This window comes from Phocoena phocoena, chromosome 1 (assembly GCF_963924675.1).
Source record: "Phocoena phocoena chromosome 1, mPhoPho1.1, whole genome shotgun sequence".
Lineage (NCBI taxonomy): Eukaryota > Metazoa > Chordata > Mammalia > Artiodactyla > Phocoenidae > Phocoena > Phocoena phocoena.
Window position 1 is genome coordinate 65,664,121 of NC_089219.1, and position 24,844 is coordinate 65,688,964.

General features: G+C 37.6%; 1 protein-coding gene across 1 annotated transcript in view; it reads right to left on the reverse strand.

The window, feature by feature from the left end:
- The window catches only part of SLC44A5 (solute carrier family 44 member 5), a 103,129-nt gene that overhangs the window by 45,046 nt on the left and 33,239 nt on the right, over positions 1-24,844 (reverse strand). Inside the window, exons 4-7 of the mRNA XM_065886383.1 lie at positions 11,066-11,150; positions 4,839-4,967; positions 3,950-4,010; positions 541-664 (exon numbers count right to left, since the gene is read on the reverse strand). Coding sequence (XP_065742455.1) covers positions 541-664; positions 3,950-4,010; positions 4,839-4,967; positions 11,066-11,150 — 399 coding nt within the window. The remainder of the gene's footprint in view (positions 1-540; positions 665-3,949; positions 4,011-4,838; positions 4,968-11,065; positions 11,151-24,844) is intronic.

A 24,844-nucleotide genomic window follows, 5' to 3' on the forward strand; every position in this document is an offset into this window, starting at 1 on the left:
CAGGGAATTGTATTTCCCAATAACGTGGAACACCATGATGCATATAGCCAAGGGAAACAGAAAATTTACTTCACTGTAGTTAGTCCATAGAAATTCGACACAGTACTGATAGAGCAGCATCATGGTTGTTTCACCTTTCTTAAGGCCCCCTTCCCTTTAAAATATCTAGGAGTTTTATTACTTCAGTCATTTTTTTAAAATGGTGCTTTAAAAAAGCATGGGTTTTTAAAATTATGCTTATTCAAAAGTAAATTATACTAAGGTCTTGCGATCTGTTTCCTGATGTCTCATTTCTATACCTGTTGATAATGAAAGACTTAACCATTTTGAAAAACATAATTGTTCTTTCAAATTCATTCTGCTTTCTCCTTTACTTGGCTTTCTTAATGAACACATACCGAGTTCTCTAATCCACAGTGACATGGATATTTCAGAATAATACATAATTCTTCCTCCATAACCCTTAACCTAATGGAAGTTTTAGTTTGGGGACAATAATGGGATGCATCAAAATTGAAAATGGGAGTGTAAACAACATACTTTGCAGCTGCCCTGAGTTCTACAGCATTTCTTGTCTTTCCACTTCCATCTTCAAACACTGTCTTATTTCCTACTGTTAAAGTGCCATTTTTAGTAGAAAAGTCAGGGAAACATCTCTGGAGATCTGTAAAAATAAATTAAAATTATGATAATCACTTTCTTCCTTCATGATGTCCTCCCTTTCTTAAGCCTTCTGTTATTTATAATCAAATTCTTACTAGACAATGTATAAATTGCTGAATATAGATAATTGCCCATTACTTGATAATCAGAATTTCTGATGATTCTAAGACTGACATGGAAAGCAAATACAATCATAATCTGAAGCTACATTTAAACTTGCTGATTATTTTATACATGGTATATTCATCAAGTAGCCATAAGAAGGACACACAGCACAGGTTTTATAAGAGTAATACTGATAACCTCTCTCTCATGGTAAACACATTTTAATAAAAAGGCTATATTTACTTGAATGATTGGATGAATTTATTTTGTTATTTTACAAAATTCTTAGATAATCCTTGAGTGAAACCTTGAAAACCAGAGTTTAGTGAACATTTCCTTGGGAAATAAGAATCAGCGCAAATTTTAGGTTACTAAGACAATTGAATTTTTATGTACAAAGTCTGAATAACTTGTCTGTCTTCCAGCTCATTTACAAGTTTTTTTTAAGAGGGGCTGGAAATGGGAATTCTAAAGCTATCAAAAATGGCCCACACTTTGAAAACTAGCATTTCTGAGAAGAGTTAATTTACCATTCAATCTTCTATGTGCTTATTTTTAATTATACAGAATCCTTGACTCTTTACAAATCTTTATTACTAAAAATGTTTTAAAACCCCAATTTTAAGTGAAGAGGGAGGAGCGATCAGAAATGGATAATTTATATATTTTTTCTTACAAAAAGTATCACAGACTTGCATGGGTTCGCATGGAGTGTAAACCTGAAAATATGAAAGCAGCTGATATAGAGAAAGAAGAAATATGTCCTTGTAAAGCTTTTCCTGACTTTCCTTTTTTAAAATGGTCTGATCTACCCACCTTCATGTTCCGTAGCTTTTGTAATCGGGGTGACTGCCCTCTCTCTCTCCTGCTCTTCCCTGGCAAATCTGACATAGTAGCCTCTACCAGATGCTTCCATTCCCTCTCAATCCAACTGTATTTCTGTCTCCACCTCTCCATGCAAATTAGCCTCCCAGTGATTCCAGTGACCTCCTAGTTGCCAAAACCTCCAAATCTTTTTTAGTCTTCATCCTGCTTGAACCCATTACCTAGCACAGTGCTTGGTACATAGTGGAACTCAGTAAGTATCTGCTGTTGAATGAATTAACTTTCTCTTGAATGAGTCTTTGACATGGGAGACAACCCCTGCCTTTCAAAACTCTCTTCCCTTGGTTTACAGGCCCAGGTTCTCTCCTGCCTTCCCTTCTTCCTTTCTGTGTACTCCTTCTCTTTCTCCTCCTTCAACATGACTGTTCCCACGTACAGAACCCCCGAAACTTGTCCTACATATTATATCTGGGCAATAACTCATCTAGTCTGTTAGCTTTAATTACTAAATATGCTCATTATATATTTAGAAAGTAGAGAAAATTTTATGAAAGAAGATACAAAACTGTACATAGTTTTACCACCCACAGTGAACTATATTAACCTTTTGGTGCATTTCCTCCAGTCTTTCTTCTATAAGAAATTTTTTTTTTGAGAGTTATAATTATACAGTACATGAGAGGTTGTCCCTTGTTTCTTTCTTATAATATTACTTATTTCCATTTATAAAATCTTTAATGAGTGCATTTTATTAGCTGCATACTATTGTTTCAAATACTATACTTAATCCTCTATTGGGGGGATACAAGTGATTTCAATATTTATCTTAATGTTTCTTTCACTAGACTGTGAAGGACTGTGCCTTACTCATTTTTGTATTCCCAATGTACATTTCATATTGTGTGATTTAACCAAACTACACTTATAAGGGCAGGAATATATGTTATACTTTTATACCTATTACATCTTCAGTGACTAATGATTCATTTTTACCGTTTTGCATAAAAATTTGTAACATTCTTCTTGACTGCAGACACTTGTTGCCCAGGACTTCCTGGTTAAATGCAGTTGCTTGCCAGGCCTACATCTTTGCTGCAGGGTTTTAATGATCCAGAGAAGACTGATGGGAGCATGCAAGACATTATGCTTGATGGTAGCTACTTCAATGGTACCTGACTTTCTACTCAAACTGATGACTGCTGTCTTTCTTCCATTTTAAAAGAAATATGTACTCATTGTGGAAAAACAGAGATATAGAAAAAAGAAGAAAGAGAGAAAATGGCCATAGTTTTGCCACCTCCAAAACAATCACTTAATATTTTGGCATATTTGTTTCCAATCTTTTTCTTTGAGTAGTTTTTTTTGGTTGTTGTTTATTTTAATTTATACAGGCTTGTCATAATTCATATAGTATTTTTCATCTTATGTAACATTGTAACATATAAACAATACTTATAGGTAAAAATTATAAATATTTCATTTAATGAATACATCATAATTTATTTAAGCATTTCCTTGCTCTTGGATATTAGAGTATTTCCTTTTGATTTTCTTTGTCTTTTCTTTTTTTGGAACAACACTGTGATGGACATCTTTATGTAAAGTTTTTTCTCTGTTGTTAGAATTATAGCCTTAAGAAAGGAAAATGATTATTTCATTTTCTTCTAAACAGTTAAATAAAGTTTATAGGGGCTTCCCTGGTGGCGCAGTGGTTGAGAGTCCGCCTGCCAATGCAGGGGACATGGGTTCGTGCCCCAGTCCGGGAGGATCCCACATGCCACGGAGCGGCTGGGCCCGTGAGCCATGGCCACTGAGCCTGCGCGTCCAGAGCCTGTGCTCCGCAATGGGAGAGGCCACAACAGCAAGAGGCCCGCGTACCACACAAAAAAATAAAGTTTATAAATTTTAAAGAAATAAAATGTTGATGCATTCAGGAGACATAGAAATATTTCAACTTCCAAATTATAAATACAAGTATATGCCCCACCCTCACTCCCCAGTGTCAATTTCTCAACAAACTTTTTGGCTGAATTCAGGGGTGGATGTGTTAGAGTGTGTCTGTGCTTATGTGTGTTCACAGAGCACCGAAGAATCAACCTGAATGGGCTTTTAAAAGTCAATTTTCAAACTTTTTTGTGTGTGTTTAAGCAGCCAAACCTAAAACCTCACCAAGTTCCAGTGGAACATCCCCAGCTGGAGCCAGAATGGGCTTTATTCTTCCTAATTAACTCTGGGACCCTGGGCCAGTCATAGGACCATTCCCGGCCTCAGTTTCATCAACTGTGAAATAAGGGAATTGAATTAAATAACTTCTTGGTAGATTCTGTGTTTCTAAGGTAAAATAATAGCCACTTACAAGGTTTGCTTGGAAAAATCGCTGTTGGACAATCATCATCCAGTAAAACTTGTGTGAGAGTCTAAAATTGAAGGAAGAGTAGGTTAACATTTTAAAGATGATGTGATGACAAGTTTTACTCTTGATATAAAAATTTTGTCCCTTAAAAATTCAATTCCCTAATAATCTCCTTATCCCAAATTACACCCCTAATAAGAGTAATTGTAAGATTATCACACACACATACTTGTTTGACAAACACTCTTAAATATCCTAACTGTAGTTCAATTGAATCAACAATAATAAAGTCAGACCTGCTGAAACCAAGGCATGTCTTTGAAGGTGTGTATCTTCGTCTTAGTTATATCCTTAGTCTCTAATCCTTTAATTTTTTCCTGGAAAAATGGCATCTTCTCTAATTTAGAAGCCATTACTACTAATTAACACAATAAGGCTTTAGAAATCCCTTATAAATCTTAAATCTAGGTAGTGTTCGGGGACTTTTTAAATGAGTAATTATCAAACCAGGTTTGGAAGTAAAATTCTTATTACTAAGTAGCCACGGAGCTTTATCACCACATTAATGAAATGGTGACTGCAAATGACATTTAGCTCTTAGCTCTAGACAGCAAAAAATCCAAGTAGAGAATTTGCTGGTGTCAGGGAATAGTTGATGCTAACTTACCAGACTTAACAGTCTTGTATAACACCCCAAGTCTACAAAATGATATGGTATAAATTGTGTGTGTGTGGGTTTGTATGTACATGTGCATTTGTGTTTTAATGAAATGGTACCGTTAGTAATCACTTCCAAGAAGATTTTGGAGCTTGATCCGTTACAAATGCTCATGTTACACTTGCGATTGAAACAAGGTAAATTCTTTCTAGTTTTAAGCTTAAACACACATACCTTCGCAGGCTTAAGAAGAGCAGACTTGCAGAACTGGCTGTAGTATGTCCAGTCGTTTCTGTCTTTTCTGTACATAAATTGTATTTCCATGTAGGTTAAAAATTTTTCTGGGCACTTGGAGACACAGATCTGTGAAATAAAGAAACACAATGGTGGGAACTGAATTGAGTTGAACAAACCAAGGAATTATCTACAAGGTTAAACTTCTAAATTACCCACCACTATAAAAAAGCAAAGCACCATTTTCCATCTAAGAAACTTAAATCAATTCTCTAAACTTACTGTAAAAAATAAAATTTCATGTACTAGTATTCAACCTCTACTCCTTGCCCTTCAATGTTGATGTTGTTAAAACAATAAGATGCTGTACAATGACAAACTTACTTTTACCTTCTGATTTGACGTAATTGTAGATCTACATGCAGCTGTGAAAAATAATAGATTCCACATACCTTTCACCCAGTTTTGGCCAATAGTAATAACTTGCATAACTATAGTACAATATTACAATCAGGAAACTGATATTGTTACAATCCACTAACCTTATTCAGTTTCCACCAGTTTTACATGCATTCATTTGTGTGTATGTGTGTGCAGTTCTATGCAATTTTATAATTTGTAGATTTGTGTGACATCTTCCATAGGACAGTGATGAACTTTTAATGAAATAGTTTTTCATGATTTTCTGAATTAGTAGATAAGAGCTTAATGCAAGATTAATTTCACCTGTGTAGTTTATACATTTTCAGGGTTAGAATCTTGCTTTCTTTCCTTTATGTGAATACAATGGTAATTTAAAACGCTCCAAACATTGATAACTTATGCCGCTAATAACTATCAGTGCCAATGAATTCTCAGAACATAATTGGAGGTTTTATTACCATAAGAAACTAACAAAATTAGGGCTATTTGTGGCAATCAATCATTATTATTGTCTTTCAGCAGCACCAGTCAAACATGGGCAGAGAGGTCACTGATGCAATTATCTTACATTAATTAACTTTGGGGGCCTATTAATGCCAAACCGGATGGCCGTGCTAGTCCACAGAGCCACCGTGGAATGACTGCAATCCAATTAGTAACTCCACAGAGAGGAAGCAGAATCAGGGAAGATGCACTCTGTTGGTTTTGCTTTTGTTTGTAATAAAAAACCAAAGATCATGGGAAGCCATGAGAGTTGTAGTCAATCCTTGAACATTCCCTTCCTCCACCTTCAGTTCCTCCTTAGGAAAGGCTTCTCAGCTCTGATTTGCTCCATCTCCCTACTGTACTTTGGTAACCATTCTCAATGACCAGATTCTAGCTCAACCCCCACTGTTAGTTAGGTAAAAACACGGCTGCTGAGGTGACATCTCTTTCCCCTTTTTTGGGTCATGTCTCTGCTACACGAGGACAATTGGTATCAACCCCACAGCTAAGGTAGTAGGTAGATAACTAAATGGGTACCTCAAAAATCTCACAGTTAATATTGTTTTGTAGCAGCAGCAGTCCAATTTCTTTTAGAAGTTTTGACAAGGTAAACAACTCATCTCCACATTCACACCTCCAGGTGCATTTTCTCTTTCTCAGTCTCTCCTACACACATATGCACACACACACACAAGCACATACACACGTTCACACACCTCTAGAGGAAATATTGAAAGTCTCACAGGTATCTTTCTATGAAAACTGAAGAACTGTTTAGGGACATTCACAGCAACCAACCAACATGCTCACATTGTTTGGAAGAAGACTGAGGTCATTGCCAATGCGAACATCAAAAGTTTACTCCGATCGGGGCTAAGCTGAAAAAACCATGAACGTATTAGGAGCTACCTCACAGACATTTAGACTTTGGCAATTTACTTACATGACTCTGAAAGATAACTGAACTAGCCCCTTGTTGGATACATTTAAATGGATTTATAAAAGTGAATACTGAATATACTAATGTTTTCACAGGCTTTCAATGATGGTAGGAGCTACTGAGTTAAGGCTATGATGATTTCTGTATTTATACATACACACATATACAATGTATACTACACATATAAAAGTGCGGTGTATGCAACATATAAAAGAAAGTAATTTAAGTGGTAAAAAATGTTTTGATAATGAGAATCACATCAAATTTCATTCCAGACACAAATGAGCTGCTAAAAAACACTATAGCAAATGTTCTTTACTCTCTATCAGACCAATTTGTTCACTTCAAATAGGGTGCTGACTAGTAGCAATCAACATATAATTAGCCAAAAATGATGGTCACACTGAGGTTGGGTATCCTAATTGATCAAGGTCTGTCCTTTAAATGCTTATGACACATGTCTGGACCCTGCTGCATTAACAAAAAACATCATGCATAAAAATATGGCTTGGATCAGTAGACGCACTACTGCCTGGCAGACTGAAAGCAATCCTGCATTATTGGCAGCTAAAATATATTCTGACTCAGTTCTGATTCTTTGTATAAACACAAAGGGACATTCTGAATATAGTTCTTCATCATTATTTTTACATCTTCCATTCATATAGGGTTAACATTCTAATATAAATTAGGATTTGGTGAGTGGAAAAGAGAGTTACACTGAAGGTTGAAACACTACAATTTGCCATGAAGAAAGGATAATCTAGTAAATCTAGTAATTTATGTAATCTAGTAATTTGTGAAATGTAATAAAAAGCATAATGTGCAAGGATTTTTTTGTTTCATCATGGGAATGATGTATTTGTATAGTGTAGTGGAAAATTTTCTAGACTGGGAATAGGAAGATATTCTCTCATTCATTCATTTACTCATTCACTCAACAAATATTTATTGATCACCTACTCTGAGCCTGTTCTAGGCACTGGGGACACAGTAGTGAACAAAACGGATAAAAATCCGTACTTTCTAGTAGGGGAGATGGTTAACAACAAATAAACAAAATTGTTTGCTATGAGATGGTAGCAGGTGTTATGGAGAAAAATAAGGCTAGAAAGAAGGCCAGAGGATGAAAGGTACCAGGGTGGGATTCTAATTTTAAACAGGTAGTTAAGGGAGGCCTCAACAAAAGGTAATATTTGAGGAAGACTTGAGGAAGACTTGAAGAAGACTAGTGATCTAGTCATCTGGAGAAAGAGCAGGCTAGGCAGGGAGATCAGCCAAGTCTAGAGCTATGAAGTCGGCACTTTCCTGGATCCTTTGAAGACAACAGATGGTCAGTATGACCCGAGTGCAGTGAGCAGAGGGAGAGCCATAACATACGTGGTCAGAGTCGGGCAGACAGTGAAGAACTTTGTAGGCCATTGTTAGGACTTTGGCTTTTAATATGAGTAACTTGAGAAGCTATTGAGGGGAGGGGGCTTGAGCAAAGGAGGGACATAATGTGACTTACATTTAACAGGATCACACTGGCTGCTGGGTGGAAAAGAGAGTCTAAGGGGCTGGAGACAGGGGCAAGAAGAGACCAGTCAGGAGGTCATTGAACTAATCTAGCTGGTTCCTTGAAAAAAGGAGGAGATGGTGAAAAAAGGAGGAGTTTGGTCCTGGGTATATTTTGAATGGAGACCAGAGGAATTAGCTCACAGCTCAAACATGAGTGTGATAGAAAAGAGGGATCAAGGATGATTTGATGGTATTTACAGCTGTAATAGAAAAGACCGATGGGGGTTGGGGAACAATTTTAAGGATAAAGTCAGAGACTAGGACTTGAGTTTGGACATGTTAAATTTGAGATGCTAACTAAATATCCCTGTAGAGACATGGCATAGGTGGTTGGATAGAAAGATCTGGAGTTCTGGGAGCAGACTGATCTGGATAGATAAATTAGGAAGTGCAACATATAGATTGTGTTAAAACCACAAGACTAGGTGCAATCGCCAAAAGGAGTAAATGTAGGTATTGAAGAGGAAACTCCAGTGTTTAGAAGATGCTGGAAAGATGAAGAGAAACCATCAAAGAAGACTGATAGGGAGCAGCCAGAGAGTTGGGAGGAAACACAATGTTGTGCCGTAGAGGGCAAGTGAAGAAAGTATATTAAGGAAGAGGGATTGATTAAACAGTGCTGTTAGCTCAAGTAAATACGGATTGAGAACTGACCATTGGTTTAAATAGATGGAGATCAATGGTATCAATATCATTTGGAGAAAATAGAGCAGGAGTAAAAGCCTGAATGAAAATGAGAAAGGAGGATTTAGACACATTGAATATAAACTATTCTTATGAGGAGTTTGGCAAAAAAAGAGGCACAGAGATATGAAGCAGTAACTGGAAGGGGATGTGGGATCAAGGAGAGAATTATTTAAGATGGCATGTTTGTCTACCGATGGGGTAACTTAGTAGAGAAGGAAAATGGTAATAAAAGAAAAAAACAGAAGATTTCTGGAGTTGTGTGCTGGACTTTGTGAGCGACGATAAGATCTAATGCACGAGCGGATGGGCTGGCCTTGGGCGCACAGGCTGTTCCTCCACAGTAAGAGCAGGGAAGGTAGAGTAAATACATGAACACAGATGATGACAGGTAGGCAAGTGGAGGTCAGTGTGGTAGCTCGTAAAAGTTGTCTTCTGAATGCTAATACTTTCTCAGTGAAATAGGAAGCTAAGTCAGAGGCTGACATGGAGACTGGGAAGGAGGTCTTGGAGGTTTGAGGTGAGAGGAAAAGGTGTGAAATTGTTTTCTAGCAGAGTAGCTAGTGAATGGGCAAAGGGTCTCCTGTGTGATTTGGGGACAGCATTAAGGGCCCCCTTGAGGTTAGTGGTCCTAAATTTAATGGACTGTTGTGTGTGTTTTCTGCAAGAACACACAGCTGCCTGGGTTGAGGCATGGAGTAGGCAGAAAGCTGCATTTAGCCATGAATGATGTTTTGCCAGGGAAGTACAAGTAAATGAGAAGGGGCAAAAGAACTGAGGGTTTATATAAGGGAGTTTTTTTTTTTTAATTTTTTAATTTTATTGAAGTATAGTTGATTTACAATGTTGTGTTAGTTTCTGATGTACAGCAAAGTGGAACCAAGAGGAAGCAACTAAGTCAAAATCTTACTAAGTTTTTGAGGTAGTTGTACTGCCAAATTCATGAACTAACCTGAAAAGGCCTTTCACTGTTAATATAATCTTTGAGGTTCTAAACTCGCACAATAGGAAGAAAGTTTCAAAGCCGCATGGCCCCTAAGAGGGTATATTTCCAATGCTCAGCAATGGTGCGGTCTGATGCTGACAGACAGGAAATAACCTTTCAGGTGGTTGAGCAAAGAATCATAGGATGTGATGGATAAGGAACTTCCTTCAGAGAACACGATCCAGGTAGGTCGAATAAAAGACTGTTCTCCAGTGCCATGCACTAAAGACCACTGTGCATTTATACCTCCTCCCTTTCTGAATGGGAGCTTCTATTCTAATTTTTCTAGCCCTGTTCCCCATTGTGCATTTAGTGCCAGGACCTGATGGAGAGACTATCCATAATCCATAGATCCTAGACTATGGGTTAAAGATAGTACCACATGGGATTCTGGGTTGTCTCCCTTGGGAAGAAGGGTGTTCTGGAGGACAGAGGGATAGACTATGGAAGAAACAATGAAGTTTGTCCCTATTGTTTCATTTGTTCATGGAACACAAGAGGCTGCTCAGCCCACAATTACATTGCTTTATTCCCTCCTTCTTGCATCTCGGTGTGAACAAATAAAACTAATGAGTTTATGGCATATAAGTAGAAATGCACTGTGTGACCCTACTGATCCAAGGCTTTTAAGAACAGGGGTGCTTTACTCAGCCTCTCTGTCTTCTTCCGGCAACTGGATGCTGCTCCTGCTGAGGACTTAAGGGATGACAGAGCCACCAGATGAAAAGAGCCTGGAAGAGAGTTGCCCATTGACCACAAACACCGCCTTTTACTCTTATATGACTGAAAAGAAACTACTGTTTTAAGTCACTGAAAAACGGGTTTATTAGTTACAGTAGCTGGCTTTATTCTTCCTAATACTGATCCTGAGAAAAATATCTCCACTTCTCTGGGCTGCAGTTTATTCATTTATAAAAATAGGTGGTTAGACAAGATAATCACTGAGGTTCCTAGTAATACTGCTTTTTTAAAATTGTATATGAACAAACATGAGCTTATACTTCTGTCTTCCCACCTTCCATAAATTTATCATTAATCACACACACCCAGAACCCAAATGTAGTTTCTCAATTCTTTCACCCAAGAATGTTCAAAATCACTAACATCACCAGCGAGGCTTTTTTTTTTTTTTTTTTTTTTTTGCCTTACCTGTCTGGTAGGGCACTGTAGGTTTACCACCACGGAGGGACTGGTACAGCTGAGCAGGTTAAAGTAAAACAAAATGGGCTTGTTCCTAAAAAAACAACATAATATTTTTAGTGACTGTGGAAATATTTCATATCATTTCAGCCCCTGTATACTTTAATATAACATAACATTTAAAAATCGGCTTCATTTTCCCCAGACAGTTGCAAAATATTCTCCAACTCCCCTTTAACCTGCCTAACATTTAAAGCACCTTTTGGTCATAGTAAAAAGTTGAAATAATCAAATTGTCCATCAACAGGGGATTGGTTACATAAAGAATTCCACATCCATAAAGTAGAAGACTATATTGCCATTGAAAATAATGTTGAAAAATGTTTAATGTTTTAGCAGGGAAAAGTGAGACCCAAAGAGATCACAGGAGAGTTGAAATAAACCAATGGGGTAGAAAGAGGGCAGCACTGAAGCAGCCTGTCATGGGAGAACATGGAGTCAAGTAAATGGGCTTGCATCCTCCTGGTGGTACCTCATGTGACAAGAGACTGGAGGTTAATCACCAGGGATAAAGCCAAAGGGGTTTGGTGGAGGGCAAGCCAAAGCTGATTTCTCAAGTCAAAGAACTAGTCAGTGAGGACTTCCCCAGAGAATTTCCACTTGTGCACCATGAGAGAGCCAGCCTTTGGATGCTTACCCCAAAGACAGAGTTTATGGATAGTCAGTTACATCTTAGCTGCAGTAGCAACAACCATGTGGGACTAGGACAGTGGCCAGGAAAGTAACAGATACTCTTCCTTCTATCTGTCACACACAAAGAAAGAGCTAGGACCAGGAGAGAGGGAAGAGAAGGGAAATAGCAGAACAGGGCCTCTCTCCCACTCGAAGTTCCCCTGCAGTGTTCAAACCTGAGCTGGGGAATTGTAAGAAGCAAGGTTCAAATTTTAAATTGGACTGCCCTGAACTTTTTAACAATAGAAAGTATTTAGAAAGCTATGGAAGGAAGCTACCCAAGATGCCAAAACAAGAAGGAAAGAAATTTGAAAGAACATTGTTAAAGGCAATAATAGGGGAAAAATAAACCCATTTCATGTTTGTAATCCCATCTAGATGGCTCAAGAATCTGGCTATAAATTCATACACAATATGCACAAGGCTACTTCACGATTCCACAAGAGTGAGCTTGGCTCTTTCACCACACAGCAACTATATCTTCTGCATGCAATTCAGATCTGTACCTAAGCAAATGAATAAATTATTACATGTCATGAATCACTGGAGTCCCTTAGGAGTAGTTAAAATGCTGAATGGTAAATCAGTAAGTTTCAAGAGTCCCCCACAGGTAAAACTGATTTATAAACTGCAAAATGCTACATAAACTCAAGTTATTCATCAGATTATGTGATCCTCAAGGGTAAAGTTTGTATCGTGTTCATCTTTATACCCATTTACCTTGCCAACACTTAGCCGAGTACTTGGCCCATATTAGGCACTCATCAGATGTTGCAGAATGGATGAGATCAATTTCAGAATAAGTTTTTCAATATCTTAGAATCCTCCTTAGTTTTTTGCACAAATCTATAGTCATTCTATCAAAGTCTGTCTGATATCTTTAAACATCAGTGGCCCTCAGATTCCTTAGGTACAAAGTAGATGGCGATGTTTGCAGCTGAACAATTCTGCAAAAGTGATTGAGGAAGTAACTCATTATTTAACTGGAATTATATTTCCACCATGAAACAACAAAATAGAAGCAACTACAAACTACTAGTTTGAGCTGATGTAAGATGCACTTAAGCCCATCTCTCTTCTTTCCCGAGACTCATGGAAATAAAAGAATAAAAGTACAAAAAGGAATAAACCTCACCATACCAGCTAAGGATGTGCAGGATGGGATCTGCACACAATTGCACAAGAGAGTTCAACAGTTTCTGGAAGATGGAGAGCATATGAGACTGCGTTGAGTGATGAATGCACCATAGAAAAGCTACAAAAAGGGTGGGATATGATATGCCTGTTAGAAATCATGACACATTCTGGACTCAAAGCTGAGAGTGAGAAATGTGGCCAAAAGTAAGAAGATTAATGAAGGTTTATATACAGGTCTACAGTGCAAATCAGTGTCTCTATGCTCCTCCCATACACCTACACTTAAGACTTCTAGCATCCAGGAAAAATGGGCAGAAACAGAGGCCTCTTTTGTTGAATGATAGCAAGGGCTTTTGTGGGATTGGGTACCCCAGTCTACAACCCTTCATTTTCTGGCATTGTAAAAGCCCATGACTGACAGTCAGCTTCCCACCAGTTCATGCTGTAGTGAAATCTAACAGCTAACACAACATTCCTATCCCATACAGGGCAGAGGCCTCCCTGGAAAAACTGAGCTACTAACACAGAAACAGAGCAAATTCACACAAGCAACCCAATTCTTTCTTTAGTAAAAATGGATAACCAAGTAGCATCAGGAGTTTAAGAGAAATTAGAATAGGAAAGAGAAAGACTAAAGTAAACAAACAAAAACTGATGCTGGATGAAATAAAAATAATTCAGGGTATCGGAGGGACCTTAAATTTTTTTTTTCAGAGTAATTCAAGCAGATTATTCATACATAAAAATACTATGTTATTAGAGGAATAAATAGGAAACAAGAGGGCTTTAAGAGATTTAAAATATGATTAACAAAAATTTAACATCAAAAGCAGAGCTGGAAAAAACTTGATGAATCTCCTAGAATACAGAATAAAAAATCATAGATGGAAAATATAAGGAAAAAAAAGAGGTATCGAGACTAATCCAGGAGGTCCAAGGTATGACTAACAGAGTTCCCAAAAGACAAACAATAAAATGGAAAGAATTAAAACAGCAAAGAAATAACTGAAGAAAAAATTTCAGAGCTGATGAGAGTCATAGCTCTTTAGAATTAAAGGACCCCCATTGAGGCCTGAACAAAAAGAATATTTTTTAAGAAAGACCTACAACAAATTGTGGGATTTCAGAACACCAAGAGTAAAGAAACTATTTTAAGTGCTTTCCCAGAGGAAAAAAGTCACCACAAGGTATGTGAAACAGACGAGCATTAGACATATTGGATGCTAAAAACAATAGAACAGTATCTTCAAATTTCTGACAGGAATTGTCTTTCAAGTTACACTTCTAAAGCTAGACCATCAGTCAACTGTAAAGAGGGAGAAGAAAAATATTTCTAGGGACTTCTCAAAGTTACTTCCGGTGCTTTCTCTTCTTAGGAAGATAATCAAGAATGTTCTCCCTCAAAACAAGGATGTTGACAAAGAAAGAAGACAAGTTGGGATATAGAAAATTGTTCATGAGACGTGCTTACACTAAAAAAATATATATATTTCTTGTTTATCTGACATTGAAAATTAACTGAGCATTCTGTGTTTTTATTTGCTAAATCTGGCACCTCTAGAAGTGGGACCCAATCTAATGAGGTAGATAAGTCCCAGAATTAAAGCTATGCAGTAGGCCTAAAATTTACCTGGTCCTGAGTGGAACAAAAGGACAGAAGTTCTACAAGGCAGGTGTTCAGAGAAGAGGGAGCCTCTGAAAAATAGTGTGATTGGAATGGTAGACAAACTTATGGTCCTGATAAAGACTATTCAAGAAAAACTTGGCTGACAAATAAAACATTATACATGAATGTCATTGCCCTATGTTGAAATAAACTAAAATGTAGCATGATGCTAAGCTGCAAATAAAGTGTAAGATTTGGCTTTGATATCAGGGACACAGTAGAAATGAAAATGTATTGGCCAGACAGTGACTAAACTTCACGTAGTTATTACAAAGTAAAAGTCTTATTTCCAGCTTCTAGAATCAACCTACCAACAGAACATGAAAGATTCTGATGAAGTTGCAGAACTGAACTTTATAACAAACTTGATCATGTAAAGGGTAAATATAGAAAGTGGAATAGAAAGGAAAGATGGAGAGAAGGGTAGTGGGGATAATATCCTCCTCTTATATAAAGAGGAGTCGAGATACTGACAAAAGTTAGTGGAACAAGCAATTGAAGCTCAGTATACCATTTAAAGTCACAAAAGTAAACTATAAGAAAATCTGAAGGCAATAATTTAACCGTTAAACATGGAACAAGGAGGGAGAACAGAAAAACAGATAATGTAAATTAGTTAAATCTTCATTTTTCATAGCAGGCTATCAATGGATGCTATCTAAAATTAATAAAGTATAAAATGAAAGAATAAACATATGATTTAAAGTTATGCAAAAAACTGCCAGAAGAACTAAAAGCAGTGTTACAGACTGAATGTGTTCCCCCAAAAGTCATATGTTAAAATCCTAACCCCCAAAATGATGGTATTAGGAGGTGGGGCCTTTGGAGGTGCTTAGGTCAGGAGGGTGTAGCCCTCATGAATGGAATTAGTGCCCTTATAAAAGAGACCTCAGAGAGCTCTCTCATCCCTTCCTACATTTGAGGATACAGAATAAAGATGGCAAACCAGGGAATGGACTCTTGCCAAGAACCTGACCAAGCAGGCACCTAATCTTGGACTTCTAGTCCCAAGAATTGTGAGAAATAAATTTTTGTTGTTTACAAGCTACCTACTCTATGGTATTCTGTTATAGCAGCCTGAACTGACTAAAACAACCATTAGGAGGAGAGATTATCTTTCTGGAAAGAAATCTAAGACAGGAGACCATTGCTTTTATTACTTTTATTATAAGCTCTTCATTATTGTTTGGTTTATTTTCATAGGCATATATTATTTTGATATAGATTTTAAAACTTAAACCAAGTAATAAATCTGGGCTTGTAGTATGTTCAATCAAACAGATTTGTGAGACCTCCTTGTCATTTTATAAGTGTTTCTTCAGTGAATTGAAGACAAAGTTATTATTGCTTCACTTAGATGCCAAATTGATGCAAAACTTAAATAGAAGAGCTTTGTTCTCTTAATCTTTCCTGTTTCCCTATCTGAAGCTCATACTAGGAAGATGGTTATTTTGGTCTGTCTAATCTGGCAATTGGGTTGCATCAGACAACGTTCAAAGTTGTTTTAACCCAAACTTTATAAGCTGAAATTTTTGTAGTAGCCAAAAGGTGGCATCAAAATCAATCGAGTTCTTGCTTTTTAGTAGAAATCCCAAAGAAAAGGATCATACCCAAGTATCATGAATAACTTCCCTGCAACTCAAAAGGCAGAGAAAGTTACACACGTCAACAAAGCACTCCATTTTCCTTTGAGTCTGTTTTATCTGCTTTGACATTTTAGAAAACTCTCAGTGTTTCCCCTAGTGTCCTTTTGGTTAGGCATAGACAAAGCTCAGAATGACCAAATTCTATCCTAAACACTATCACACCATCTCTAAGCATGGGATTTTACGCTCAGTTAAGGAATGTTTTTTAGAGTTGAGAATCAAAGGGTTGCTCTAAGCACATCATGACACTAATGAGTACAAACACTGTTACAGTCTAACAAGTATGTCCTGGACTCAGTTGTCTGTAGTGCCTAACCTGCTTTACACATTCTCACAGAGATGCATTTCATTTACAGATGAAAATATATACACACACATTTTTTTTAATTTAATGGTACTTTTTACCAGTTTATGTTCAAGGTTTTAAGGACTAGATTAAACGTGGAACATGGAAAACCAATTTCACTGCAACTTTATCAATATGCAGCCTAAAGAACACAGAATTTGGGGTTAGAACATGTTACTTTTGCCATTTAGTGGTCAGCTAACCCTGAGTGAGTATTTTAACCTATCTGAATTTGCTTCCTAATTGTCTAGATGAGAGTAGTAATAATGGCACCACTTAGCAGTGCTAATAGGAGGATCTGATAAGAACTTTACACTGACCTCCAACTGGAGCAAATCACTGTCTTTTCTGTGCTACCCCTTTATTCTGATTCATTTAACAGTGAATCTACTGAGCACCTACTATAATGAAGTGCTGAGGATACAACAGCCAAAGAGAGAACGTCCCTGATCTCAAAGAACTTTGACTCTAGTAGAGGAAAATAAACAAGTGAAATTAATAACCAGGATAAATTCAAGTAGTGATAAGTACCCAAGACAATAAATCAGGGTCTTGTGCCAGAAAGTAACTAGAGAAAGTGGGGGTGAGTGTAATCTTTCAGATGTGATTGTAAGCATTATTCTTCAGACAGCACACTCTGCGAAACACACTAGATTGAAATCCATGGATTTCTTTTTTGTCCAGTTCCTAGTTTAATTTTTTCCAGTTTTATTGAGAATATACTTGACATGTAACATTGTATTAGTTTAAGGTATACAGCATAATGATTTGATATATGCATATATTGAGAAATAATTACCACAATAAGTTTAGTTAACATCTATCACTTCATATAGCTACAAATTTTTTTCTTGTGATGGGAACTTTTAAGATCTATTCTCTCAGCAACTTTCAAATATACAATATAGTATTGTTAATTATAGTCACCATGCTGTACCTTCCATCCCTAGAAACTTATAACTGGAAGTTTGTACGTTTTGACCACCTAATGCCCCTTTCCCACACCCCACACCTCCCACTTCTGGCAACCGCCAATCTGTTCTGTTTCTATGAGTTCATTTTGTTTTAGATATCACATAGCATAATAGGCTCAGGGTCCATCCATATTGTCACAAATGGCAGGATTTCCTTTTTTACTGCTGAATTTTAAAATTTATTTATTTGTATAAAATCACATTTTCTTTACCCATACACCCATCCAGTGAGACTTAGGTTGTTTCTAGGACTTAGCTATCATAAGCAGTGCTGCAATGACCATGGGGGTGCAGATATCTATTCAAGATCATGATTCAATTTCTTTTGGTTATATACCCAGAAGTGGAATTACTGGATCATGTGGTAATTCTGTTTTTAAATTTTTTAGGATCTCCATACTGTTTTCTATAGTGGCTGCACCAATTTACATTCCCACCAATAATGCACAATAATTTCTCCACATCCTTGCCAACACTTGTTTTCTCTTGTCTTTTTTGATGATAGCCATTTTAATCAGGTGATAACTCATATGGTTTTGATTTGCACTTTCTTGATGATTAGTGATGTTGAACACCTTTTCATATATCTATCGGCCATCTATATGTCTTCTTTGGAAAAATGTCTATTCAGATCCCCTGCCAATTTCTTAATCATTTGTTTCATTGTTTGGTTTTTTACTATTGAGTTACATGGGTTCTTTATAAATTTGGGGTATTAATCCCTTATCAGATGTATGATTCAAAAATATTTTCTCCCATTCCATAGGCTTCCTTTTCATTTTGTTGATGGTTTCCTTTGCTGTGCAGAAGCTTTTTAGTCTGATGTAGTCCCACTTGTTTATTTTGCCTTTTCCTACCTTTGCTTTTGGTGTCAGATCCAAAAGATTATTGCCAAGATCGATGTCAAGGAGCTTACTAGTAGTTTTACAGTTTCAGGTCCTAATTCAAGTCTTTAACCCATCTTGAGTTGATTTTTGTTTATGGTGTAAGATGGAAGTGGTCCAGTTTCGTGGCTTTGCATGTGGCATTCCAGTTTTCCCAACACCATTTATTTTTTTATTTTTTATTTTTTGCGGTACGCAGGCCCCTCACTGTTGTGGCCTCTCCCGTTGCGGAGCACAGGCTCCGGACGTGCAGGCTCAGCGGCCATGGCTCGCGGGCCCAGCCGCTCCGCGGCATGTGGGATCTTCCCGGACCGGGGCACGAACCCACGTCCCCTGCATTGGCAGGCGGACTCTCAACCACTGCGCCACCAGGGAAGCCCCCAACACCATTTATTGAAGAGAATATCCTTATTGTATATTCTTGGCTTCTTTGTCATAAAGTAATTGACCATATTTCTGTGGCTTTATTTTGGGGCTCTCTAATATGTTCCATTGAACAATGTGTCATAAATCTCTCTCCTCTTCTATTTTTTGAAAGGGTTTGAGAAGGACTGTTAATTCTTCTTTAAATGTTTGGTAGAGTTTATCAGTGAAGTCATTTGGTCCTGGACTTTTCTTTGTTGGGAGGTTTCTGGTTATTGATCAAATCTTCTTACTAGTAATTCGCTTGTTCAGATTTTCTGTTTCTTCATGATTCAGTCTTGGCATGTTGTATGTTTCTAGGATTTATCCACTTCTTCTAGGCTGTCCAATTTCTTGGTATATAATGGTTCATAGTAGTCTCCTATGATCCTTTGTGTTTGTGTGGTATCAGATGTCTCCTGTTTCATTTCTGAATTTATTTAAGCAGTCTCAACTTTTTTCTCAATGGGTCTATCAAAAGGTTTGTCAATTTTATGTTTTCAAAAAAACAGTTGGTAGTTTCACTTATCTTCCCTATTGCTTTTTTTTTTAACATCTTTATTGGAGTATAATTGCTTTACAATGTTGTGTTAGTTTCTGCTATATAACAAAGTGAATCAGCTATATGTATGTATATAACCCCATTTCCCCTCCCTCTTGCGTCTCCCTCCCACCCTCCCTATCCCACCCCTCTGGGTGGTCACAAAGCACGAAGCTGATCTCCCTGTGCTGTGCAGCTGCTTCCTACTAGCTATCTCTTTTACAGTTGGTAGTGTATATATGTCAATGTCACTCTCTCACTTCGTCCCAGCTTACCCATGCCCCTCCCCGTGTTCTCAAGTCCATTCTCTACATCTGCATCTTTATTCCTGTCCTGCCCCTAAGTTTGTCAGAACCTTTTTTTTTTTTTTAAGATTCCATACATATGTGTTAGGATATGGTATTTGTTTTTCTCTTTCTGACTTACTTCACTCTGTATGACAGACTCTAGGTCCATCCACCTCACTAAAAATAACTCAATTTCATTTCCTTTTATGGCTGAGTAATATTCCATTGTATATATGTGCCACATCTTCTTTATCCATTCATCTGTTGATGGACACTTAGGTTGCTTCCATGTCCTGGCTATTGTAAATAGTGCTGCACTGAACACTGGGGTACATGTCTCTTTTTGAATTATGGTTTTCTCAGGGTATATGCCCAGTAGTGGGACTGTTGGGTCATATGGTAGTTCTACTTTTAGTTTTTTAAGGAACCTCCATACTGTTCTCCATAGTGGTTGTATCAATTTACATTCCCACCAACAGTGCAAGAGGGTTCCCTTTTCTCCACACCCTCTTCAGCATTTATTGTCTGTAGATTTTTTGGTGATGGCCATTCTGACCAGTGTGAGGTGATACCTCATTGTAGTTTTGATTTGCATTTCTCTAATGATTAATCTCTATTTCATTTATTTCCACTCTGATCTTTGTCATTTCCTTCCTTCTACTAACTTTGGGCTTATTTTGTTCTTCTTTCTCTAGTTCCTTTAGGTGCAAAGTTAGGTTGTTTACTTGAGATATCTCTTGCTTCTTAATGTAGTTGTTTATTGCTATGAATTTCCCTCTTAGAACTGCTTTGCTGTGTGCCATATGCTTTCGTATGTTATATTTCCAATTTCATTTGTCTCAAGATACTCTCTAATTTCCCTTTTGATTTTTTATTTGACCCATTTGCTTAGTGGCAAGTTGTTTAATCTCTACATATCTGTTAATTTTCCAGTTTTCTGAATTAATTTCTAGTTTCATACCATTTTGGCAGGAAAAGATGCTTGATATGATTCCAGACTTTTTACGTTTATTAAAACCTATTTTGTGCTTCCCTGGTGGCGCAGTGGTTGAGAGTCTGCCTGCCAATGTAGGGGACGCAGGTTCGTGCCCCAGTCCGGGAGGATCCCGCATGCCACGGAGTGGCTGGACCTGTGAGCCGTGGCCGCTGGGCCTGCGCGTCCGGAGCCTGTGCTCCGCGGCGGGAGAGGCCACAGCAGTGAGAGGCCCGCGTACTGCAAAAAAACAAAACAAAACAAAACAAAACCCTATTTTGTGGCCCAACACATGATTTATCCTGAAGAATATTCCATGTATTTGAGAAGAATGTGTATTCTGTTGGTTTTAGATGGAACGGTCTGTAAATGTCTGTTAAGTCCATCTAGCCTAACATGTAATTTAGACCAATTCTTCCTTATTATTTTTCTGTCTGGATGATCTAACCATTGATGAAAGTGGGGTATTGAAGTCCCCTACTATTATTATATTGCTGCCTAATTTTTCCCTTCAGATCTGTTAATATTTGCTTTATACATTTCAGTGCTTTTAAGTAGGGTACATATTTATAATGTTATATCCTCTTGTTGGATTGACCCCTTTATCATTATAATCTTGTCACTTATTAGAGTCTTTGCCTTAAAGTTTATTTTGTCTGATATAAATATAACTACCTCTGCTTTCTTTTGGTTTCCATTTGCATGGAATATGTTTTTCCATCCCTTTGCTTTTATTCTGTGTCTGCGCATAAAGCTTAAGTAAATCTCTGGTAGGCAGTATATAGTTGAGTCTTGTTTTATTATTCATTCAGCCACTCTGTATCTTCAGATTGCATCATTTTATCCATTTACATTTAAAGTAATAATTGATAGGTGGGACTTACTATTGCCATTTTATTCATTGTTACCTGGATGTTTTGCAGTTCTTTTGTTCTTTTCTTCCCTTGCTCTCTTCCTTTGTGATTTGATGATCTTCTGTAGTAGTATGCTTAGATTCCTTTTTTTTTTTTTTTTACCTTTTGTGTATCTACTATAGGTTTTTGCTTTGTGGTTACCACAAGGCTTACATAAGACATATTACAGCAGTCTATTTTAAGCCGATAACTTAATGCAGATGCATACTGAAGTTCTACATTTTTATTCTCCCCCAACATTTCATGTGCTTGATGTCACAATTTGCATCTTTTCACCTTGTGTATCCATTAATAAGTTACTGTAGTTATAGTTATTTTTACTACTTTTTTCTTATAACCTTCATACTAGATTTATAAATGATTTACCCACCACCATTATAATTTTAGACTATTCTAAAATAGAGCTTAATTATGTATTTTCTTTTACTAGTGATATTTTTACTTTCATATGTCTTTCCTGTTACTAATTAGCATCCTTTCATTTTGGCTTGAGGAAGTCTCTTTAACATTTCTTATAAGGCCAGTATGAACTCTATCAGCTTTTTCTTGTCTGGAAAACTCTTTATCTCTCCTTCAATTCTGAAGGATAATTTTGCTGGATAGAGTATTCTTGGTTGGCAGTTTTTATTCTTTCAATATATATATCATTGAATATATCAAACTACTGCCTTCCGGCTTGCAAAGTCTCACTGAAAAATCTGCCTGTGGTCTTAGAGAGGTTTCCCTTATATGTAACAAGTTGTTTTTCTCTTGCTGCTTTTAAGATTCTGTCCTTGTCTTTAATTTTTGACAGTTTAATTATAATATTTCTTGCTATGAGTTTCTTTGGGTTCATCTTATTTGGAACTTTCTGTACTTCCTGGATTTGGATGGCTGCTTGCTTCCCCAGGTTAGGGAAGTTTTAAACCATTATTTCTTTGAAGAAGCTTTCTGCCCCTTCTCTCTTTCTTCTCCTTCTGGGATCCATATAACGCAAATGTTGATCCATTTGATGGTGTCCCATAAGTCCCTTAAGCTATCTACACTCTTTTTCAGTCTTTTTTTGTTTTGCTCCTCTGATTGGATGAATTCTACTGCCCTATCTCTGAGTTTGCTCACTCTTTCTTTTGCTTATCTAGTCTGCTGTTGAACCCCTCTAATGAATTTTTCAGTTCAATTTTTACATTCTTCAGCTCTGTGATTTCTGTTGATACTTTACCTATATTTTCTATCTCTCTGTTGAAATTCTCATTATACTTATGCATTGCTCTCCTGACTTTGGTGAGCATCTTAATGACCTTTATTTTGAATTATATCAGGTAAATCATGTATCTCCATTTCATTAAAATCTGTTTCTAGAGATTTATCTGTTCTTTTGTTTGGAACATAATCCTCTGTTTCTTCATTTTCCTTGATTCTATGTGTTGGTTTCTGTGCATTAGATAAAACAGCTGCCTCTCTGAGTCTGGTTTCTTGTAGGAGATAAACCTTAATATTCACCCCAGCCCCAGCTCATAACTGTCTCTCAAACCTTTGTGCATGTCCAAGTTGCTTTCTTTGTTCTTAGTGGCTCTTAGTAGTTGAGTAGTGCCAAGATCTGTCAGTGTCCCAAAGGGGAGGATCTCAGTCAGTGATAGATGCAGGCTGATTGGAAGTCAGACCCTCAGACACCAGCTTTTAAAGTACATAAATAGATCTCTTTCAGGGAAAGACTGGGAAATGAGCATTTCAGTCTGCTCCCTCTGCACTGACAGCTGAGGGGACAGCCAGTTAAGAAGTGTTTTTTTGTTTGCTACAGTTGTCCCATTTCATTGTGGGACCAATGAAATGCAAGCCCCATGGGCCACCAGAGCCAGATCAAGGGGTGTGTCCCCTGGGTGGCAGTTGCAAAAGCTCGTGCACTAGATGTGTGCACAAGTTCCTACCAGGTAGTCAGTACAACTTGGAGCTGCCAGAGGGAGAACACAGAGACAGTGCCCACTGGCCTCCTCCAGGCTCTGGGGAAGACTGTAGTCATCCCCAGATGTGTGCATATTAGAAGTCTAACCCTCATGCAGCAGCTATTGAAGTATGCAAATAGCTTTCTTTCAGGAAAAGCCTGGGAGATGGGTGTTTCTGTCTGTTCCCTCTGAGATGAGTCTGGGGGAAATAACCACAGTGAGTTAAGAACTTCCTTTTTTTTTGCGGTACGCGGACCTCTCACTGTTGTGGCCTCTCCCGTTGTGGAGCACAGGCTCCGGACACGCAGGTTCAGCAGCCATGGCTCACGGGCCCAGCCACTCCGCGGCATGTGGGATCTTCCTGGACTGGGCACGAACCCGTGTCCCCTGCATCGGCAGGCGGACTCTCAACCACTGTGCCACCAGGGAAGCCCCGAAAACTTCTTTGTTTACAATAGTCTTATGAGTCTCATGGATGCAAGCCCTGTTGGCTTTCAGAGCTAGGTGTTTTGAGGGCCTGTCCCTTGGGTCAAGAGTCTTAAAAGTTGGGGCACTAGATGTGGGGTTCAAACCTTTCATTCCTCAGGGACAGGCTGGGATTTGGGCATTTCCTCCCAATTGTATGGCACTGAGCCAGGCCTGGGGTTTATGGTAAACTGTGTCTCAGCCTTTCCTACACATTTTGATGTGGGTATTTCCTTGTTCACCTGATACGTAGGAGTCACTCAGCTAGTTTCTGGATTTCTTTCAGAGGGAATTGCTCTGTGTGTAGCTGTAGATCCAGTGTGTCCATGGGAAGAGGTGAGTTAGAAGCCTCTTATGTTGCTGTCTTGGATTTGAACTCTCTGAAATCCATGGATTTCTTGGCTATATTCCTGAAGACTGAGATCCTTGAGAAAACTCTGTGTCTTGTTTCCTAGAGTGATTCCAACCTTTTGCATAGTGACTGGCCCTTTGGAGACCTCACAAATGATATATTATAATATTGAATATGAAAGTGCTTTGTTAAAAAAAAGGACATGTAAGTTTCACCCTAATTACTCTTCTTTCATTTAATTTTTTCCATTATTATCAGAAAATTAAGGCCAGGTAGGTTGAGTCCAATGCCCAAAGGTCAACAACGGAAAGATGTAAAGTCAGGATTTGACTCTAGAGTATATTCTTTCAACAAAATGTTTTATCTCTTGTTCTTTCAAAGGGCTTTGATAAGTAAGGTAACTCATTGCCTCAGCTCATGTACTTTCAAGAATTTTATTTTTGGACAATTTGGAGGGAATATAAAAGTATTAGATTTTTTGGTAGAAACTTGTAATGCATATTAATATATAAATAAGCAAATAAAAATTACTCAATTCTATTTTATAATA